Source organism: Melospiza melodia, chromosome 5, assembly GCF_035770615.1.
Source record: "Melospiza melodia melodia isolate bMelMel2 chromosome 5, bMelMel2.pri, whole genome shotgun sequence".
Taxonomy (NCBI): domain Eukaryota; kingdom Metazoa; phylum Chordata; class Aves; order Passeriformes; family Passerellidae; genus Melospiza; species Melospiza melodia.
The window spans coordinates 79,882,136-79,902,735 of record NC_086198.1 but is presented as its reverse complement, the minus strand read 5'-3'; the positions used below and the strand labels follow the sequence as shown (position 1 = coordinate 79,902,735).

Below are 20,600 nucleotides of genomic sequence, written 5' to 3'. Positions count from 1 at the left end.
TTTCATGACACCAAGCTTGGTCACACATTTTCCAGGAACTTAATTTGTAGCACCTGCAAAACTTTCACTGATTAACTGAGGCCACACAACAGAATATTTCTTGTTTTTCAGCCTTTGATGAGAAGGTGAACTGAGGCCTCTGTGACATGTGTTTTGAAACCAGAGGGTTTTATAAATTTTGACAGCTTATCTGGACTGTCAGGAGCTTGTCTGCCCTTTACAGCTAGGAGGGCACACAGGAGGCCCATAGCTTAATTTCTAACAGCTTAATTTGATTCCATAAACATAGCTCTTACTTAACTACCACATGTGTTTCTTTATGGCTTAGTTAGTTTCTTCATTTTCAGCTTAGAGTCATAAATTGTTGTAGGGTTTCTTAAAATACAATTTGCTTTTATTTTTAAAGCTTTGGAATTAAAGTGATGTAATTTTTAAGTACTGAATCAAATCTAAAATCTATGTTCTACTAAAGCTGACTGGATAATATGCAGGAAAAGGCATCAGATATCTAAATATCATGCTCTGACTATAGAGAGTTTGCTAGGAACAAAAATGATGGAGTGATCTGTAAACCAAATGTTTCATTGTAGGACACCACAAATTATACAAGTGGTTTCTGATGTGATTTTGCTGCTTAGTGTCTTTGCTTACTATAAATATCTGTCATTTATGTATGACTTATTTTAGTACTTCCACCTTGACAGTGACAATGATGTGATTGAAATCTCAGAAGTCCCAGAGGAAAATAGGTTAACATCTTCCACTACACAATTCAAATTGTCTGCAAATTTTTTGTGAAGGACTTTCTGGTATAACAAAGAATCTTAAAATTCGAGTCAAGCATCAGAAATTAGCATGGCATTTTTTAAATAAAGAATCCAAAATATTTAAGTAATATGTGTAATGGATAATGAAAACCTCAATAAAGTGGATAGAATAGAAAAAGAATAATAGATTAGAATGAAGCACCTGATTGGGAAAAGCCAGCAATGATTCACCAAGGATAAATGGGATTTTCCAAACTTTATCATGACAAGGTAACCTGCTCAGCTGATATGGGGCAAGTGGTTCTCATTGTTTACCTGGATTTCTCTAAGGCTTTTGAAACAGTTTCCCACTGTCTCCTTTGTGAGATATTTATGTGTTATGGTATAGAAAAGTGATCCATTTAATGGGTGGGGAACTGGTGAGGGGCTGCACCTGGGGGAGTTGGAAAAAGCTGCTCCTCAAACTGGGAACCTGTCACAAGTGGGGTCCCAGGGATCAATATTGGGTCCAACACTGCTTAAAACCCTAACAAATGATGTGGATCAAGGGATCAAGTGTACCCTGAGGAAGACACTGATGACACCAAACTGAGTGAGAAAGTGGACACCTTGGGAGAACTACCCTGCAGGAAGACCCTTTAGGAGTGGGCTAACAAGAACCTTATGAACTTCAGCAAGTGTAAGGTCTTAAACCTGGGAAAATATATTCCAGGGTGGGATCTGTCCAGCTGAGGAACAGCTCCAGCAGCTCTGGAGGTCTAGGTGAACAGCAAGCTCAGTGTGGGGGACCAGGGTGCTGCCATGGCAAAGAAAGCCAAGGGGATGTTGATTTGCATCTACAAGTGCATCACCAACAGAGACAAAGAAGCCATTGCCCCAATCTACTCAGCACTTGCCAGGCCACACCTGAAATACTGTGTTCAGTTCTGGTCCCCACTACACAAAGAAGATGTGGACAGGCTGGAGAGGGTCCAGAGAAGGGCCACAGAGATGATCAGAGGAGTGAGAAATAGTCCATAAGAGGAAAGGCTGAGAGAACAGGGCTTGTAGAGCCTTGAGAAAAGAAGGATTAAGGGAGATCTTATCACCATGCCCCACTATCTAAAGGTTAGCTACCAAGATGGAGGCTCCCTTTTACAGGGGGTCACATGGAAAAGACAAGGGGTACAAGTAACTTCTGGGAAGATTCCAGTTGGACACAAGAGCAAAATTTTTCATAACAACAATCAGCCATTTCAAGAATCTGTCCACAAAAACAGTGGAGTCTCTAAAACTGGACTCTGAAGATTCAGCTGGACAGGTTGCTGGGCTATCTTGTCCAGACTGGGGACTGTGGTTTTGCCCAGAAAAGTTGGACCAGATGATCCTTGACACCCTTTCCAACCTGGGATTCTATAAGGCTCTGAACTCTTTTTTATATGAATGCTGCTAACCTAAACAGGCCTGCTCCTTCCTTTGTTCTCACGGACAGCATCTAAGTAAATGAATCCACTGCAACACTTCAGCAAATCAGATTTCAGCAAGGTCTTAGAGGTACTCCCCAGCTCTTCTGCACTATTGCTGGTGTCACTATTACTCTTCAGCACTAACTGATATTCTGATGAAGACCCTGGGCCAGATTAATCTCTCCCTGGGTAACGTAACTTTTGTCACTGTAGGAATATATCTGTTTATAACCAGGAAGAGAATCTAACTCCTTATAATTGCTTTATAATACGATTTTTATCTTCTCTCCCTTATTTAAACTTTGAGCATCACTTCAGACCTAAAAAGACAGTTTTCATTTTACAGATGTGATTTAGGAGCTGGTTCATTATTACTGCTGTTATCACTTGCCAAGCAAATTAAAAAAACACAACGATGCTTCAAAGATTAACTTTGAATCCTTTTGTACCAGAAAGGAAGACTGAACTGTGATCCCACATTTGAACTTGAAGAAATGATTTTAGAGTCCAAGCCTCTCCATAAAAAGAAAAAGCGACTTGCCAAAAACAAATCGAAAGATGGAGCTAAGGAAACCTGCCCACTGGTAAGATGGGGACTGTGACTGCAGTCAGTGGCATTTTGCTTACACTCTAATAGTGTAATAATAATAGTAAACTCAGTTATGTTCAGCTTTATCACCTCTGAAAATATACTCAACCCCTCTGTCATTTTATACATTGCATAAATCACCTCCAAAGCAAGATGAAAAGCAACCATTTATTTCAGTCAAATAGTAACATATCTTTAAGCTAGAATAATTTTTAAGATTATCACAGATGCTCATTTAAAGTATGAAAAACTGTGCCAGTTGCGAAAAACACTTCCCACACATGCACAGATAGTTACAAAGAGTATTTATTTGCTACTACTACCCAAAACTGAAAAGGCTTGTTATTTATAAATATGTTAAAGCTGTCTCTTCCACTCTTGACTAATGTGTTCCACGTAGAAAGATGCATTATATGAACAGTCAAGAGTACCAAGAAGATTAATAATAATTTCCAGACTTGAATTATCATCTCAGTGAGGTTTTATAAATTATGCTGCTACTCCTAATGATTTTGAATGTTCATAAAAGCTGTTCTTCCTAGAGCTATCAGATGTAAAAATCCTCAGGAATTCTTTGTGAGGAACTTCTTCCAAAAGAATGAGATTGATTGTGCTATCACAGCCCAATTTAATGAGTCTTCGAAATGCCTCTTGATAGCATTCATTCATAAGCATTTTGTTCAGTGTTGTTTGTGTTGTTGTGATTTTTGTCTATGATTCCTCATCTTTTTTAATCAACCTATTCATGCTGTTTTTTAAAGAACGTACACCTGCAGCAGTGCTTGGAAACCGTTAGGAAAGAATTCATCATATTCAACAGAGAGAAGTAAGTGCATTTCTTAATGCCTCTTTAGCATTCAGTACTAAAATTAAATTGAGAACTATTTTTTTTCTCACAGTGTAAGGGAAGGTGATTAATGATCACAGCAGCAGAGCCTAAAAGACTGGATTTCCATTGATTTCTTCCTCTTATAGTCTCTGGTGTGATGGTTTTGTAGTTCTTGCATCTCTGAAAGCAAGCAGAAGACCTTGTGATGAAAGTATGTTAGAAATGTGAGGTAAATGTTACTGGAACTCCCCAGAGAAACTGTCAGTAATTAAGCAGAGGAATGCAATAAAAGGCACTGCTTTTTCACAACTCAAACAAAACCAAGGGAAGTCATAACTCATGAAATTTTAATGCTATGGACAGCACTGTTCTGACTTGGAAAAGCTGTTCATACTTACCTACTATTAAAAAAAAAAGTGTATTCCAACATTAACTATTTCAACAAAACTAAGTATTACACCTCTACCAAACATGAAGCAAGAACTTCTAATCTAAGGGTCAGCCAGGGTTGCCAGAAGCACAAGACTGATCCCCAAGGATATCAATAAACTTCCTGCTTCAATTAATGCACTACCTTTCTTGTAATTACTGCCCCTGAGTCATTGTGGACCTATTTGTATTAGCAGATGCAAGTCATAACAATGGATTTGTTTGTGTCTTTGGTCAAATTATTGCATTTCATTCAAGTGAATTCCATGTTTTTATTTGATCTAATTAAACATGCAAGCCTTTCTAATAGAGTTGTGAGATGTTAAAAATTAATTTAAAAGTTGTGACTATTTTATTTAATGCATACAGTGCAGGTAATTACTGTCTCTGTAATTAAAACTGAAAAGGAACTGTCAGCTTTGCACAGTTCACACAATAGCACACAGGAAATTATGCCACAATCTACCTTTCTTCCTGTTACAATCCATGGCACATTTCTGACTGATACAGACTGCTCACAGAAAATACAAGGTCTTAGAAAGAAAAGGAAGGTCCAGCAGATTCTTCACATTATTTTGCATGATCTCTAGTACAAGGAAGCCACTGGTTTCTGTAAAAGCCATAAAGAAGAGAACCCAGACCAAGTCAGCCCATAGAAAGTTTCAAGAAGCATCTTGGTGGGTTCCTTGAATCAGTTGAACTAGTGAATGTTTGAACTTTGTAGTTTAACCCACAAAATTAAAAATTATTAAGATCATAGTAACAAGATTAGAAAAATATGACATTTGTTAATCAATTTAATGAGTTTCCTAGAAGCTGTTCATACAAGTAATTCATTTCCAGGTGTGAGTCTCCCACCTACCCTAGAGTCATATATGAGGCATATCCAATATGCAGCAATTTTTGGAAGTCAGAACACCAGATTTTGTAAGACACTCAAAATCTCATTGGTGCGTTCACTACCTTGAACAATGTTTCTTGTCATGATTTTACTGCGTTATTCTTAAATCTTTTTATGCATAGAAATTTTTTTCATTTGTTTCATATTGCACAATTACAGTAACAACACAATCTATAAAGAACTGTGAAATCAAGAGAAATGGAGTACAAGTAAAATGGAAGCAAAAGATAAACCACATGCACTTCAACCAGAAAAGCATGTGTTTTGGTCATTGCTTGATTGGCTTTGACAAGGTAAAGGAAGAATATTTAGTTTTGACCTGTAACAGATTCTGCACCAGATCACAACCATTTCTCTTTTCAATTGCATCATAGCTTAAGAAAGACATGGAGAGATTCCTGTAATATTTTTCAAGGAAAAAAATGTTAAGACGGGGGAAGCAAGAGTCGAATGTTTGAAGTGCAAAGTGAATTCAAGTTAATGAGAACAAAACAGGAGCAGTGGCAGGCACAGCTGCCATCATACCAGAAGCTACACAGCATACACCAGAGGAACTCAGGGTGGGTTTCCTCAGACCTTCTGTGCCCTCAGGACTGGATGAACAAGCTGAGGCTGTGCTTACATGTGTTTCCAAAGCCACATGGCCAACAAGTTTCTAGGAACAACTGAAAATGCTGAAAGATGTGAACTATTTCTTTCTACAAATATAATACATATTAAAATGTGATTGTATTATTAGGTGAGGTGTCAATCCCAAACAGGCCTTTAAATCACTCTCAGATTAATGCAGCCAGACATTCTGATATTCTTCCATGTTCCTCTACATAGAAACTGTTGAAAGTATCTGCTTATTTCCTTAGATCTTCATTAAATTCAGCAGCAAAAAATCTACATTTTATTGTCACTTAAGCCTTCTGCTCAGTTTACTTCAGTGTCACAGAACACTACATAAATACTAATAAAGGATGGGAAAAAAAATAGCATGTCTTTCAAGGGAAGAAAAGAGACTCCCCAAACTACAAGGATGCAAGGAAAAATTCAGATACTTCTAACAGAGCAACATAAAGTCAGTTGTTAATACATAGTTAATTTTGTGGTGTTAGCCATCACAGTTACACAACATCCTGCAATCCAATACTTGTAAAATGTCTGCTATGAAAAGCAAAATCGGGTATTTTTGAATGCCTTGCTGGTAGTTCTACACTGTGCTACTGTTCCACTGTGTGTCTTTCGTGCTTCAACAGACACTGCAAATCTTGCAATGTGTCATACTGGCTTTCTTCTCAAGGAGCTCAGGAGATCATCAGAAACCCTTAGATTGTAGGCAAGAGGAGCAGGGGAGGTAGAGAAAAGGCCCACTATGCTAAAAAGAATTTAAACACAGTGAAAGAGACTGGAGTATGTTGAAAGTTTTGGTTAATGAAGACAAAGACAGAATGTGCACATTTATTCTGTTGCTTTCTGTATTTAAGTAATGGAAAACTGGTATTTGTAGGGATGTTTTAAGCAAGGGTTTCATGGACAAAGACATGAAGTTAGTGATTGTCAGCAGTGGGTAAAAAGTTAGATTTGTATCCCTTACATAATCCTGATTAGAGGGCATCTTCTGTTGAATATTTCAGTGGATGTGAGCTACAAATTAAAATAACTGTGTGTGTTATTTTAACATACACAGTTATTTGTAAAACACACACAGTGTGTGTGTTTTGATGTGACATGGGGGTATGGCATCTGTCCACAGTGACATTATCTTCCAGTATCTACAAGAGAGGGGCACACGCTGCCCTGATCCAAAGTAAAATAACATAGGAAAATCCTTTTGCAGGATTTGTTTTCTATTGTTAAAAGTGTCAGTGTAGCCTCTTAGTTTTGAACACATAAACTAAATAAACTCTGATATACAAATGATCTACATACTGATTAGCTTGAAAATAGTATCTAAAGTAGTTTTCAAGGATCTGTTTGTCTCCTTTTTGTGGCAAAATAATTAGTTTTTAAATTTAATTTCTGTATTTTTTATTTTTTTTATATCCAGAAACGCAGCACCAAACATTTTGCAGCATCTTAATGTGTATTCCCATAGAATTGCCAGCAATTTTTCCAGAATTTGATATAATTTAGAAGCTGTAGGCTACATTTTCAAGTTTTCTTTTTTGAATTTTGTGTGTGTGTCTGTGGTAGGGGAGATTGTACAGATAAAGCCACACTGTTTGCTTGTAGTTTTATTAAAAAGCTGAGCAGAGATTCTTTTGCTATTTTTGTACTGTTATCACTAAACAGATCTTCACATACAAGTACATCTCTTCATGAATATCTAAAATATGGAATGACCAGAAATTAAGAAAAAGACCCAATATTTGCATGTGATGAAATCATATTTCTTACCCTTTAAGGTCCTGAATCTCTTCTTCTCCCTGAAAGATGCCTTTTAGATTGAAGATGTGAGAATTCAAAGAAGAGAGAAGAAAACACAAGAAATATTTACTTATCAGGCAGAATAATCCTTCAGTTAGATGCTTCACAAACTTAATCAAAATAATCAGCCTGCTAAAGAAAGAAAAATCAAACATCCACATTTTACTGAGTAGAATATATATTTCATATATCCAATGTACAAGAAAATGGGTTAGAATTCTGCAAAACTATTTTAACAAATGCAATGAACAGATTAGAAAAATATCCATGTTTTTAATAATTCCAGCAAGAACTTTCAAAACATTGCTAGTGATTTTGAATTTGGAGGTTTTTAACTTAATACTAATATGCTGCAATAGCATTGTTATGGTATTCACCTGTCTTGTCCCCACTGATCTGAACAGATTTGTCTCTGCCCTAAGTACTGATACACCTTATTCCTCTGCTCAGTATTTGTTCAATGCTAGCACACTAAAAAATGTGCCATAAATTGAAGCACATTATTCTGTCTTTTCCCGCTATCATTCTTTCCATTTGAGCATATCTCGTTCTCTTATAAATGATCCTGAACAGCTCGAGGTGAACAGAGAGCTCTTTGTTCCCAGAATAAACACCAAAACTTGAGAGAGCATCTTTAAAGCATATTAAGATGTATAAAATCCTCTTGTCTGATTTTTTCCATATCATGGATTAAAAGCTTACTTAATATTCTCTGCATTTTTTTATAAGATCAAATTTATTATCTCTCTCATTTTAGTTCTTTTTCTTTCCTTTTAATTGTCTTTTAAGATTCAAATTCAGAGTCTCTGAGTACTCTCATTTCAATTTGATTGAAATTGAATATTCATAATGATTTGCAGTGTAACTCATTGAATGTATTTTTCTTAATATGTATTTTATGTCTCTTAGTGTCTCTGGAGATATTTATAATAATCCTTCAAATATCTGAATGCTTTTTGGATGAGGCTGCAGTCCTTTTCTTGCCCCTTCTGCTGACCTTAATTCAGTTCAAATCCATTTCTTTCTGAGTGTTTCTAGTGGTTACACTGCTCTTCACTGAACCTTTCTTCTCCCTTTTGTAATGGATCTGTCTGCTTTTGGAGATTGCTCTTGCAATTGGAAAGATGCTTTTCTGAATGTGATGATTGAACCTGGTTTGTGTTTGGGCAGTAATAACTGTTGCTTGCCCGCAGGACCCCTTTCACTTCTGCCTCTGATTCCTGCCTGTTATTACTGGTTTAGAATTACCAATCCAAATGTCACTCTCTTCTTAGTGAGCCAAGCTACCTAAAAGTTTGAACATAGCAATCCCAAACTGGTAATTTTTCTATAGGCATACCTTCAAATTCACTTTTTTTGGAGAAAGGAGTGGTCATAAAAATGCCAGTTTCAATAATGTGTTCCCTTCACAGTTTCATGGAGGGAAAAAAAAAAACTACAAATGATAGTCACTATCTGGAACCTCATTTTAAAAGTCTTCCAGGAAAAATGGTCAAAGTTTTCCAAACAAGTACTGATGTCCTTATAATGGCTGCACTCCACCATCCAACTTTAGGAATGAAAGTTGCATGGGGGTGCACCTGTCAGCACATTCTCCACCTTGAAATGTGGTCCTGGAAGAATCAGGATAACAGATGGAGATCCTCAGCACTGGAGGCCAGAAACTGGTTTCTATTCACAGAAAACTAAACACAAATGCAACTCATAAAAATGAATTGGAAGTCAATTCACAGGCAGAGGAAAGAGGAGTCTAAATTTGTACATTTCAGACTTTGGAGGGGAAGCACAATTGTATAATTCTGAGTACCATTTTTTTAAAATCAGGTTACATGGGACAAATCATAGCTGTGATAAATAAAGGCTGCATAACAGGGCATGGCTGTTCCATTGCCATAGGGAATTACCTCCATGAGGTAATTACCTTCACCTCTCTTTATGTCACACTCTAACATAAATTTTCCCTTATTATGAGTCTCCATAAACTGAGTCATGAAGACTGAACTCCTTGTCCTGTTTTAAGGCAGAAATTTGTGTCCAATTGCTGAAGCAATGCAGAAACAAGCCAGTAATGAGATAACATTATTACTGCCAGTCACTCTGATGTCCATGTGTCTGTGGAACACATTCATAGATGAGTTGGAAAGGAAGGTGAATGCTGAGGTCACAAAGTTCACTTATGATACCAGACAAGTCACAGCTAAATCTGAGTGAAAAGAACTGCAGTAGATAATGATAGCCATGGTTCTGAGTTACAGAAAATGGCAGCTCAAATGGGTGAGAAAATGGCAGCTCAAATGGATGAGAAAATGGCAGCTCAAATTCAGTGCTGATAAATGCAAATACAGTCAGAAGAAGAAAATCTAAATTTTATATTTAGGATAATAAACTCAAAATTAGCTTCAGTTATGAAGGAGGGAGAGTTTGAAAATACTGTGGATAGCACAATGCTTAGTGTAAGACTGAAAGATATTGAAATGTTCCTGCAAAAACCAGCCACAGATAAATTATGTTCAATACATACACCTGCATGTTCCATTCTGTGTACTGCTCTGCTTCCTCATCTCAAAAAGATTAAAAAGGACTTAGAAAGTTTTTAAGAAAAACTGAATTGGCCAGGGGGGTGACATGGGTCATGTTGAAGGGTTTAATAAACTTGAACTTATTTAAACTCAGAGAAGAGGCAACTGAAAAGACAGAAACAGGATAAATAATAACATGGTCTGAAACTTATTGAGAAGATGACTAAGCAATGATTATTCACTCTTTGTAGTTACCCAAGGTCACAAAGTTATCAGGCAGCAGGGTAATAAGAAAATCAACCATGCTTTTTTGTGAAATGCAGCATGTTGCTCAGTGGTGATTTGGATGTTAAACATAGAAAAAGATTCAGAAGAGAATTAGAGAAATTCATGAGAAAAAATCCATCAAGATCTTTGAGATGTGAGGCTTCTGATGCAGTCATTGGTTCAGGAAATCTGGAAATGTCAAAAGTGAGGGGAATAAACCACAGCAGACATTTATCTCCACTCAGCTTATTTGTCAACAGCATGCCCTGGTGTCTGAAATGGGCCACTATGAGAAAGGGGAATCTTTGTTAGCTGGAATTGCTGGACACGTGCATTTATGGCTTCTCACAGCTTCCAAGATTTCCATTTTCATATAGTCTTCACAACAGCACAAATGTTGAACAATAAAATATACATATTTATGCATACAAGTATGGATATATTGTATATATGCAAGTATGCATGTATATATATATATATGTGTGTGTGTGTGTGTATATATATATATACACGTGTGTGTGTGTGTGTGTGTGTGTGTGTGTGTGTGTGTTATACATATATCTAACCTTTTGGAAATAGGAAAATAAATGCAGACTTAGGTCAGTAAGAGATTTAGGTAAGATTCAAACTGTCCATTGCTGTGTTCCAGGACACATCCCCCATCCTTTGGGATGACCTCACATATGCAGGTAATTTTCCTGTGTCCCTCCTGGGGCTCAGTCCATGCTCCTGTTGTGGGTGCACCTCACTGACTGACCTGGGGGATGTGGTGTTCAGTGGAGTGAAATATTGTCAAATAATTAGGCAGAGCCAGACTGACTTTAGAGGTGTGTTGGCTCTGTCTGAGTGCCAGGTGCCCACCAAAGTCACTCAATCATGGCCCTCCTCATCTGGGCAGGGGAAAGAAAATACCACAAAAGGGTCATGGGGTGAGGAAAGGACAGGGAGGGAGAGATCACTCACCTGTTATGTTATGTTATGTTATGTTATGTTATGTTATGTTATGTTATGTTATGTTATGTTATGTTATGTTATATGTTACGTTATATCACTCACCAGTTACTGTCATGGGTAAAACAGGCTCAGCTTGGGGAAGGTTAATTTAATTTATTGCCAATAACTAAAAGACCAGGATAGTAATAAGTAAACTCCAAATCTTAAACCCACCATTCCTCTACCCCTCCCTTCTCCTGGTCCCAAAAACTCTGCCTCCTCCATGCCAGGGGCACCTGGGATGGGGAATGCAGCCAGTTCACTGCATGTTGTCTCTGCTGCTGCTTCCTCCTCACACTCTTCCCCTGCTCAGATATGGGTTTCCTCATACAGACTGCATTTCTTCATGAACTGCTACAGAGTGGGTCCCTTGACCTTCCTGTGATCTATCCATCTGCAGGTACCTGAACAAAAGGGTGAGCCTACACCCTGCAGGATACACACCAAAGACAGGCTAGGAAATTAATGTATTTTTAAAAATGATGGTTGGCCCACACTGCTGAGAAATATCCTCATTTATGGAGAGGTGACTATAGTCTTAAAACTGGGTTTTGGCTAACTAGAGAGAAAATTTTTTCCCTGTCATCCCAAAAGGTCTGAAACACAGTAAGTTATCGGGAAATTTCATAGCTACTCTCCTGTTCCTTGTAGACGTGGATCTGCAAACACTTTAAACTAGAAATTTTGTGCACATTTTAAAATGTGCCTGAACAAGACAAGCATTGGTTAGGATGCACCTGGTCTTGAAGAGACAATAGCCCATTTCTAAGAAACACCTATTTTACCAATCTGAACTTGGCTTTAATGTTAGATTTAATCACTTGGTTTAGTCACGATTTCTTAAATGACTGCACATAATTTGAAGGCTTCATTTATTTATTTCATGTCTACTTATTTTGCTTTATCAAATCCCAGGATAAACCTCAGATCTCCATACAGTACAGGTCAGTATACCATAGGACCCAGCACAGTTTTTCACTTGCCTTCTGCATAGTGACAGTATTTCACATGTCACTCACACTGTGTGCACCTGAGCCTGCTAGGTTTGATTATAAATTGCTGGCTGATAGAAAATTATATTCACAGCCATTTACTGAGTGTAATTACTCAGCAGGAACCATCAACCTGAATCAATTATCCAAACTCTAAGAATGTTTCCCCAAGGATTTTTGGAAAGAGTGGGAGTAAATGCCATGAATGTCAGTGGTAAAAGAAGACATATGTGTTACATGCAAATACTGCCCCCAAAATTTTACTTTTCACATCAAGCTGTAATGAAGCATAAATTTTCATCTGAAAATCATTAATTTAAACTTAAATGGAGTTAAAATATAATTATTTGAATAATTAGTTGGTAGTCTACTGAGCTATCCAAACACATACATCACAGTGTGTGAGGAAAACAGACCTGAGATTTTGGCTGTTTCTATCAAATCACTCAGTACCAGGAGAGCATGTCTGGGGCCAAAGACAGACTGAGCAAAATAGTGGTTGGACAGAGAACAACTCCTATACACAAGGTTTTACAGAGATATCTGAATTAAATGGGAAGTAGATGACCAAGTATTTTTCAAGATATAGACCAAGTCCTGCAGAAGAGCCACTCCTGGCAGAGCCAGAGCCTGAATATGCTACAGGCACATCTGCATGGATGAACAGGCAATGGCAGCCCTGTTCTTGTTGGTGATTTCATTGTCCAGCTCTTGGCAGAGCTCATCACCTTGTGCTGGGTTACAGACTGATGGGACCATTCCATTCCTGCTCACCTGAACTGTGTGGGCACAAATGAGCTTTAATACAGCAGTAAATTGGCTCTGCTAAGCAGTTCAGTCTGTGCAGAGCTTGGAGGGCCACTAAACAGGAAGGGCCTTGAATCTGTTTCTCAAAGAGGGAAGGCATATAAGTTTTCCTAGAGATGCAACAAGACTGCATCCCTTTAAATTAATATATCTAAAAATAATTTCTTTAGTTTAAGCTCCTTTAGTACTCAGTGAGGAGAGACTTGATTCTCTCAAGACCGATCTGTGACACATATATTGGGTAGATTAGACCTGAAGAAATTAATCTAGGTTGGTGACTCTATTTACCCTGTAGAGAGAGCCTGAACTAATCTTTCAGTTGTCTGCAGTTAGCTGGCATAAAATTCATCCCATATTTGTGCACTCAGATAATTTCTAAGTGTCGGTTCTGCAGGCACAGGTGCTCTGTGGTCTGACCCCCTCTCTGTGTCAGGTAGTCAGGGGCATCTCATGCAGCACAAAGCATCACTTGGGAGGCAGCTGTATTTGGCTGTATATTGGGATTGTATGCCCACAGCCATGGGGGCAGGAGACCAAGAACAAGCAAGCCATGGGTGGAAACATTTTCAAGGAAGTGCCAAAGATTCATGACATCCACTCTTGGCTACTGGTGAGATGGAGTTACTGCTTGGACCCAGGTTTCCCAACACTCACCTTCTATAACACAGGCGGTGGGGAGGATGGAGGATTGTGTCCATTTAAAGCTGCTCTGCACACATTGGTACTCTACACCAACTCCAGATCAAGGGGAAATTATCTACATTTACAGACTGATTTTCACTTTGACTGATTTTCACTGTGTGACTCAGCTCTGATGCTGCTGACTGATGAGCGCTGTCTCTGCTCCAGCAGCTCCTTGATTCTGCCCTGGTCTGCCTCAGGCTTCCTCTGGCACAGAGGAGGATTGTGCCTTCCTTGTTTATGCAGAAATGCTTAGAAAATTCATACACTTTTAGTGATTTCTGTTTTCCTGAAAAGACTTCTGAGATCACTCTGTGCAGAGACGGAAGAAAAGAAAAGCCCACTATTAACTCTCCCATGCTTTCTGTTCCTCTGCTTTCTGTTCCTCGGTGTAAAGTGGGATTTTTAATAAACAAACCAAAAAAGAAATTATCTATATACAGCTGTCTTTTGAGATAGTTTTAATTAGCTATATAATTATTTAGTTTAATTAATTAGATCTACATGGTTGGGATTCTTTTGAATCCTTCATTATTTAAAAAGTGTTTGACTCTCCTTCCTTCATTTCTACTCCTTTTTCTTCCCCTGCATTTTCCACCTTCACTGCTGTTTTCTACCTATTTTTCAGAGGCAGTCTTCCACACTGCTTCATTGTTAATATGGTCCCTGGCATAAATTTTTCCCAGGCCAAAATGACTCTCTGAAGCAAATCCCTTCATGTTTCAGGGTTATCATAGACCAAAGGCTGCCCAACAAGCAGCTGGAATACAGCAGCTCTGGTTTGCAGATTAGAGATCAGCCAGAAGGATGGGAGGCAGTCTGTGCCACTCACTCAGCTCCCAGGCATTGATCCCTAGCTAAATGCAGGAATTGCATTTCCATGCAGTGCTCTGTTTGCTGCCTGTCATGAGAGCCCTCCCAGATCCCACTGGGCAATAGGAAATGCATGAATAATTTGTCAGATGTTCAGGATTAACAATTATTTCTGCTATATGAAATTAAAGCACATCTTTTTAAACTGGAGGATTTCATTGTATTTGGACAAACTTGTCTCTGTTCCTTAAGATTCACACTGAGCAAAGTAACTATTTTCTTCTTTATGAATGAAAGTGTAAATTAAGCAACTTGTCTGAATTTCTGATCAACTCATAGGCTCATTTTTGCTAACTTTTTTTTTTTTTTTAATCTAGGAATTTTCAGTGCTTTATGACAAATTTTATGGCTATTTTGTTTCGAAAAGTAAAAATACTCTTTCCAAGATACTTATTCATTTAAAAAATAACTTGATTGGAACTCCTTGCTCACTTCTTCCTTCTTTATTTCACCTTTTCACTGAAAGCTATAGCTGAATGAAAACCTGGCACAAGAGAACTAGTGAGCAGAATAAAGGAGATATAAGAGAAAGAGTGGCACTCATTTACAATTGTAAAATACTGTCAGCTTCTTCCATTTTCCCAAAAATAGAACACAGCGAGGACCAATTTTTAAGGGAAACCTTAAAACATGCAGGCAGAAAATTATGAAGTGACTGTGTATCAAAGTCCATTCTTATTCTTGACAGAGGAAAGCAGATGACAAGCCAAGCTGCTCATTGTCCCAGAAGCCATGCTCCCTTATCAGTATTTCCACAATCATTGCCTGCAGTCGATATTAAAATGATGGCAGAGAAATAATGGGTGAAGTTTTCAAAGTGGAGTGTGAGATGCATGTGCACACAGCCCATTATTTATGAAAAGACATTTGTGCACTGCAGGGCCTACATTTTATTTGCCCTGTTTTTGCAGTGTCTGCTTTACGGAAGTGCATGAGCTGCTATAAAGTTTAGACAGGGGTTTTATAAATGATCAAGTTTTGTATGATTTTGGGGAAGTGACTCTTCTGGCTAAAACATGAGAGATCATGGGTGCTGTGGACATTTATCCTCGGTGCCAAGCCAAGGGAAGAGTCTTTTGGGGCTGCTGGGTGAGCTGATGCAGAAAATGAGCCGGTATGACCAAAATCATTAATTTCCACCTGTCAACCACCCACTTACCTCTGAATACTTATTATTTAGGACTGAGATGTAAACCAAAACTTATCCCCTGAGAGATATACCAACATGTACAGTTCAAACCACCCAGCAGCTTTGTTATAATTTTTATCACACTCGATGTGAGTCCTTTTGAATCCTTACAGTCCAAATATTTCTGTTCTTTCTAGAACATGTTTCTCTGCATAAAGCCACTTAAAAATGTGACTAACACAGAGATATAGTCTGAACTTGTTCCACAATAAGGAAATCTTATTGCCACAGTTAGACTCCAAAGTCCCATTAAGTTTTCCTTTTTATACCTTTTGACTGGAAATAATGGAGATGGATGGGGATATAGTCTGTGGAGCTCCAGACTGCCACAAATGTTACAAACTACTTGGGCTAAGCATTTCATCTTTCTTTTGTGTGGAACTAAGCCTTGAAGCCAGTTTCAATAACCAGCTGCTAACAACTTTTATTTCCTTAGGAAGCAATTTCTGGACCATTTGGTAAAAGTGCTTAGTTATCAGTCAAACAAATTAGTTGTGTTCAGGGACAGGCAGTGGTGGTGTGGGAATAGTTAAAGAGTCACCAGCTTGATGAAGAAATTGTGTTGACCAGTTGTGATTTATTCATCCAGGCATTTTCTTGGTTCTGTTTGTACACAAATTTGGATGAATCAATACCACACGGAATAAAAATTAAAATTAGAAACAAACAGTGGGAAAGGGCAGTGGTTACCAAACTGACACCTCACCTGCCCTCAGTGCCAAGAAATCTCTCACTCCATCCTTGGCTATCTTAGCAACTTGCTCCCATCTTGGCTGGACATGCTGGGTGTCCCAGCTCTGGCAGGATCCCTGTGAGACATTGCTACTGTGGGGATCTTCTTACTTTGTGGAGTCCCTCTACAGAATTACACCACTCTGTGAAAACTATTTGTATGCAAGTTTTTCAGCATGACACTATCCAGCAATTTTAGCTATATGGCATAACTTCAAGGTTTCTATTTTTTATGGCTGGGATATAAAAAATAGTGCCTATCTCTGTCCCTTTCCAGCTTCTTTTAAGTCCTTCACAAAATGTCATTGCTAGATTTTTATATTGAGAATGAAAAGTTTCTAGTGCTATGTTAGTTGCCAGCTAATCCCAAAATGGCCATTAGGAAATTTACTCCTTTTTAAAAATCCCCTTGTGACTTTGCATCTCTGGTCCAGTAGCCAAAACACATGACATGGTCAGAGACATGTAGTTCTTTCCTGAGAACAGTCAACCCCATGCCAGATCAGTCATTTTTTTTCCTCTGATTCTGACATGTTCAATATTAGCTTTACAGCAAGGCCATCTGCACAAGCCACCAGCATTACTTCTGTGTAGCTGCTAAATCATACAGCTGAAATGGGTTTCTGATTATTTAGCAAACTGTCATCCAGGACTCATGAATTTCAAAAAGCCAACATAGACATGCCTCATCTATTCAAATCTCAGTCCCCATCCCTTGAGAAAAATAACTGGGATAAATATTCCACAGATTTATTTATTTCTTGGGACTTATCCCAAGGGATGTAAAAGTTTTCATTAATAGGCTTTTGTTTCCTACAATAAAACTAGTTTCTATAATTCATTTTACTAAGCTCTTCTTTTCCCCAGACCAAAAGCAAAAGCATCTGTTTTCTCCAGCAAAGTGAAATATCAAGAAGCCAAGGTAAAATGCTAAATCTAGAAATAGCAAAGCAAATCCACTGCCCACTCAGACTGTTCGGTTTCCTCCACACTCAGGACACTTGATTTGCAACTTTGGCAAACTCACTTGCAGATTTTTCATAATAAAAAGAGTTTCCTTTAGGAGGTGATGAGTGTGGGAGTCTCAGGGGAGGGGCAGCTCTGCTGGCTTGAGTTCTCTTTTGTCAGTAGAAAGTTTCTTTTGTCCTCTCATGGCTGCAGAGAGCAGGCCCACAGTTTGGAACAACTCCTGGCATTTCTGAGGCTTCAGTTTCACCCGGAAAGGTGCAGCCTGGCAGGACCCCCTGAGGAATGCATCAGCTGCCCAAAGGTGGTACCACACTCCAGGCAGTGGAACATTCTCCACATGGCTCTCAAACACAGCAAGTACGTTTTGCAAAGCCTGATGCCAATGCTCTCTACTGCTGTAGTGGGTTTGGACCCAGTATTTCCCCCTCTCCACTGAATTCCCTTCCACTGACTGATATCAGATTCAAGATCCAGTATCAGAAATCAATGCTGCAGGAATGCTATTATAGTATCAGAGTATTGAGAAAATAAGAACCTTGAAAACCAAGTTATGGCTCACACAGCTCTTTCTCTCTGTCAGAAATACTGACAAAACCAAGATTTGACTGGAGGTTCAGTTACTGTTGTTGATGCATTCCTGTAGTGGCTGGAACAGCCTCTTTGCTCCTCGCTGCTGGAGAGGAGTCTGCAATGCTCAGTGTCACACACTGTCAATACTGCATGGATCAATGGCGAAGAGAAGGAAAACTCTTTGTTGGTTCAGCAGAACCACTCTTAGTTCCCAGCATAATTGCCTCTGAGACTCCTTATGTATTTGTACAGAACTGTCATGGAATAAATGCAACAGACACTATTCAAATTCATTTTCATCCTCTTTTCCCTGCAGGATTTTTTTTTTTATTCCATATGACTTTATCCACTAGAACCACTTGTTCACTTTTTCATCCATAGCTGGCCATTTTATTATTTATTCTTAGCCAACAGTATTCAGCACAGGAACAGGTACCTGCTTCAGATCCACCACATCAATCCATCCATTCTCCCTGGGCCCTTATAAAGTTACCACAGGCTGTAGCTGCACCAGCTTAAAGGCAAGATAAGTCATTCACTGGAGAGCAGCTTCCTACAAATGATTTATTGCACTAGTGTCATTTTTGAACAGAATGGCCCAGACTGCATTTATTTTGCCATGATTACAGGAAACATGTCAAGGTACTCACATTTTTTAAGAGCTTAGAACATCTGACAGAAAAGTGCTCTGGGTTTGACATCGAGGAACCAAGAATGCACCAAAAAGAGAGAAATTTCTCTTCTGTAACAGTCCAATATTTTGACTGAAGAGACTGTGCACACATATTTCTTTGTGTCTTGACCTGAGTCTGCAGTTTTGAGGTAAAGAGAAATACAAACCAATTGCTTTATTTTATTTTTTCTGAAACTGCAGTGCTGTTGGGAGGAGGGCTTATTCTTAGCAAATCTGAAATTTTGACAGTTATGTTGAATCTGCAACTTTTCATTCTTTGTCATTGAACTTATCCTACTACGCAGCCTAAAGACAAACTTCAAAATTCTTCTTCATCTAGAGAACAAAGCTGAGCTGCAAGCAATTCCCTGCTGGTCCCAAGTTTTCTACTGTCTTTCATTAAATGTTTGTGATTTTCTTTCTATCCTGCCATAGTTGTTGCAGTCTTTTTCTGTTCAATATTTTATTTTCCATGCTAGCTTTTAGCCAGTCTGTTCTCTTTACTTTTGTATTTTTTGCATATTCAATAATGCATACAGGCATAATTATACATGCCGCATAATTACATTTTGGTTGCTTATACATGCCACCTTCTTTTCTAATTATCACAGACACCAGACTGTAATTCCTTGTTTCACTCAGGCCTGTGAGACACAGAGCAGCACTTAGAGACACAAAGTTCTCAGCTTCCATCATTTTTGACAGCAGCTGCTTGGCCTCTGATGAGAGAAGCTGAGACACAGAAATGTGCTGCAATTTGTCCAAAGGGTGACAGACGTGGAAACAGAATCAGCATCTCCTGGTTCTTAGTCCAGTTTCCCAGCCCCAGGGGTACACTGGTGAGCAGGTTCTGGTATGCCTGCAATAAATAAACCCCTAGAGTGAAATCCTTAATGTAATTTTAATAACTATATACAGTCATTAATAAATTATCAAAGAGTTAAATAGCAGTTATTTTTTACCTCATCATCAGGTTAATAACCCATTGCTTACTTTGATAGTTTGAAATATGCATAGTGAATCTAGATACAGAAAAAGTGTCTGAAAAGCGAATATAGTGAAGCATTGCTAAAACAATATATTTCTTTAAGACTTACAAATCCTCATATTCTGTTTCAATAGTAGACCTGGGAGTAGGACCAGGATAAAAGAAAATAATGGAAATGAATCAGCATTGTTAACCACCTCTGTAGAGAGTGAAAAAATTGAAGCTGGCCAGAGGTATCCTTTGAACTCAGCATGGGCTTTATTTCTCTCCTTTTTCCACTGTCCTCCTTACATGCATCCTGCCTTTGTGCCAGTTCAAGTGGTTCTCAAAAAAAAAATTAAATTGGTGTTTTCTTGCTTCATGTTCAGAGAATTCTTATTTTCCTTTTAAATTGAGCAGTGCAGTAAATGCCTTCTTTTTCAGCATTTTACAAACAAAGGAAATAGACAATTCCAGGAAGAAAGCACTTATACGTCTTAGCCCAATGCAATGATTCCTCAGATCTCTATGGACCCAAAGTTTTTCTCACTGCACTGTTCAGCAGTTTGCAAGGTTTGCCACCCACACTTTGCAACATGAGTTTCCAAGCACTGCAGTCTTTTCTCTTGATGCCTACAAGCCATTATTCTTGTACCAGTAGCTCAGATCCTGAGATGTTTCAAGTCTCAAGTTGAAGTCTATTGCTCTCCTGGTAGTCTCTTGGATCTTTTTTGAAGATCTTGTTAAAAAAACCCCAAACCAACAAGCAAACAAAAAATACCCCAAACCAGCTAACGACCAACATCATCACATATGCTGTCTTCCATGGATGCTAAGACACTTTGAAGAGCTACACTCTCCATTCAGCTGTGCAAAAATTGCAATTTTCTTAAAGTGCTTAGGGTGAAAATCCATTGTCTTGATGCTTTGTCAACATTAATTTCAGCAACTGGTTTTAAAGCTGTTTCACTGAAATTTTAACTGGAGACAATG

General features: G+C 38.4%; 1 protein-coding gene across 2 annotated transcripts in view; it reads left to right on the top strand.

The window, feature by feature from the left end:
• Positions 1 to 20,600, top strand: part of STK32B (serine/threonine kinase 32B) — a 156,224-nt gene that overhangs the window by 132,699 nt on the left and 2,925 nt on the right. The window contains exons 10-11 of one of the 2 annotated variants that reach the window (XM_063157626.1): positions 2,665 to 2,796; positions 3,563 to 3,627. In XM_063157626.1, the coding sequence (XP_063013696.1) occupies positions 2,665 to 2,796; positions 3,563 to 3,627 (197 nt within the window). The remainder of the gene's footprint in view (positions 1 to 2,664; positions 2,797 to 3,562; positions 3,628 to 20,600) is intronic. The other variant, XM_063157627.1, reaches the window with a different exon arrangement.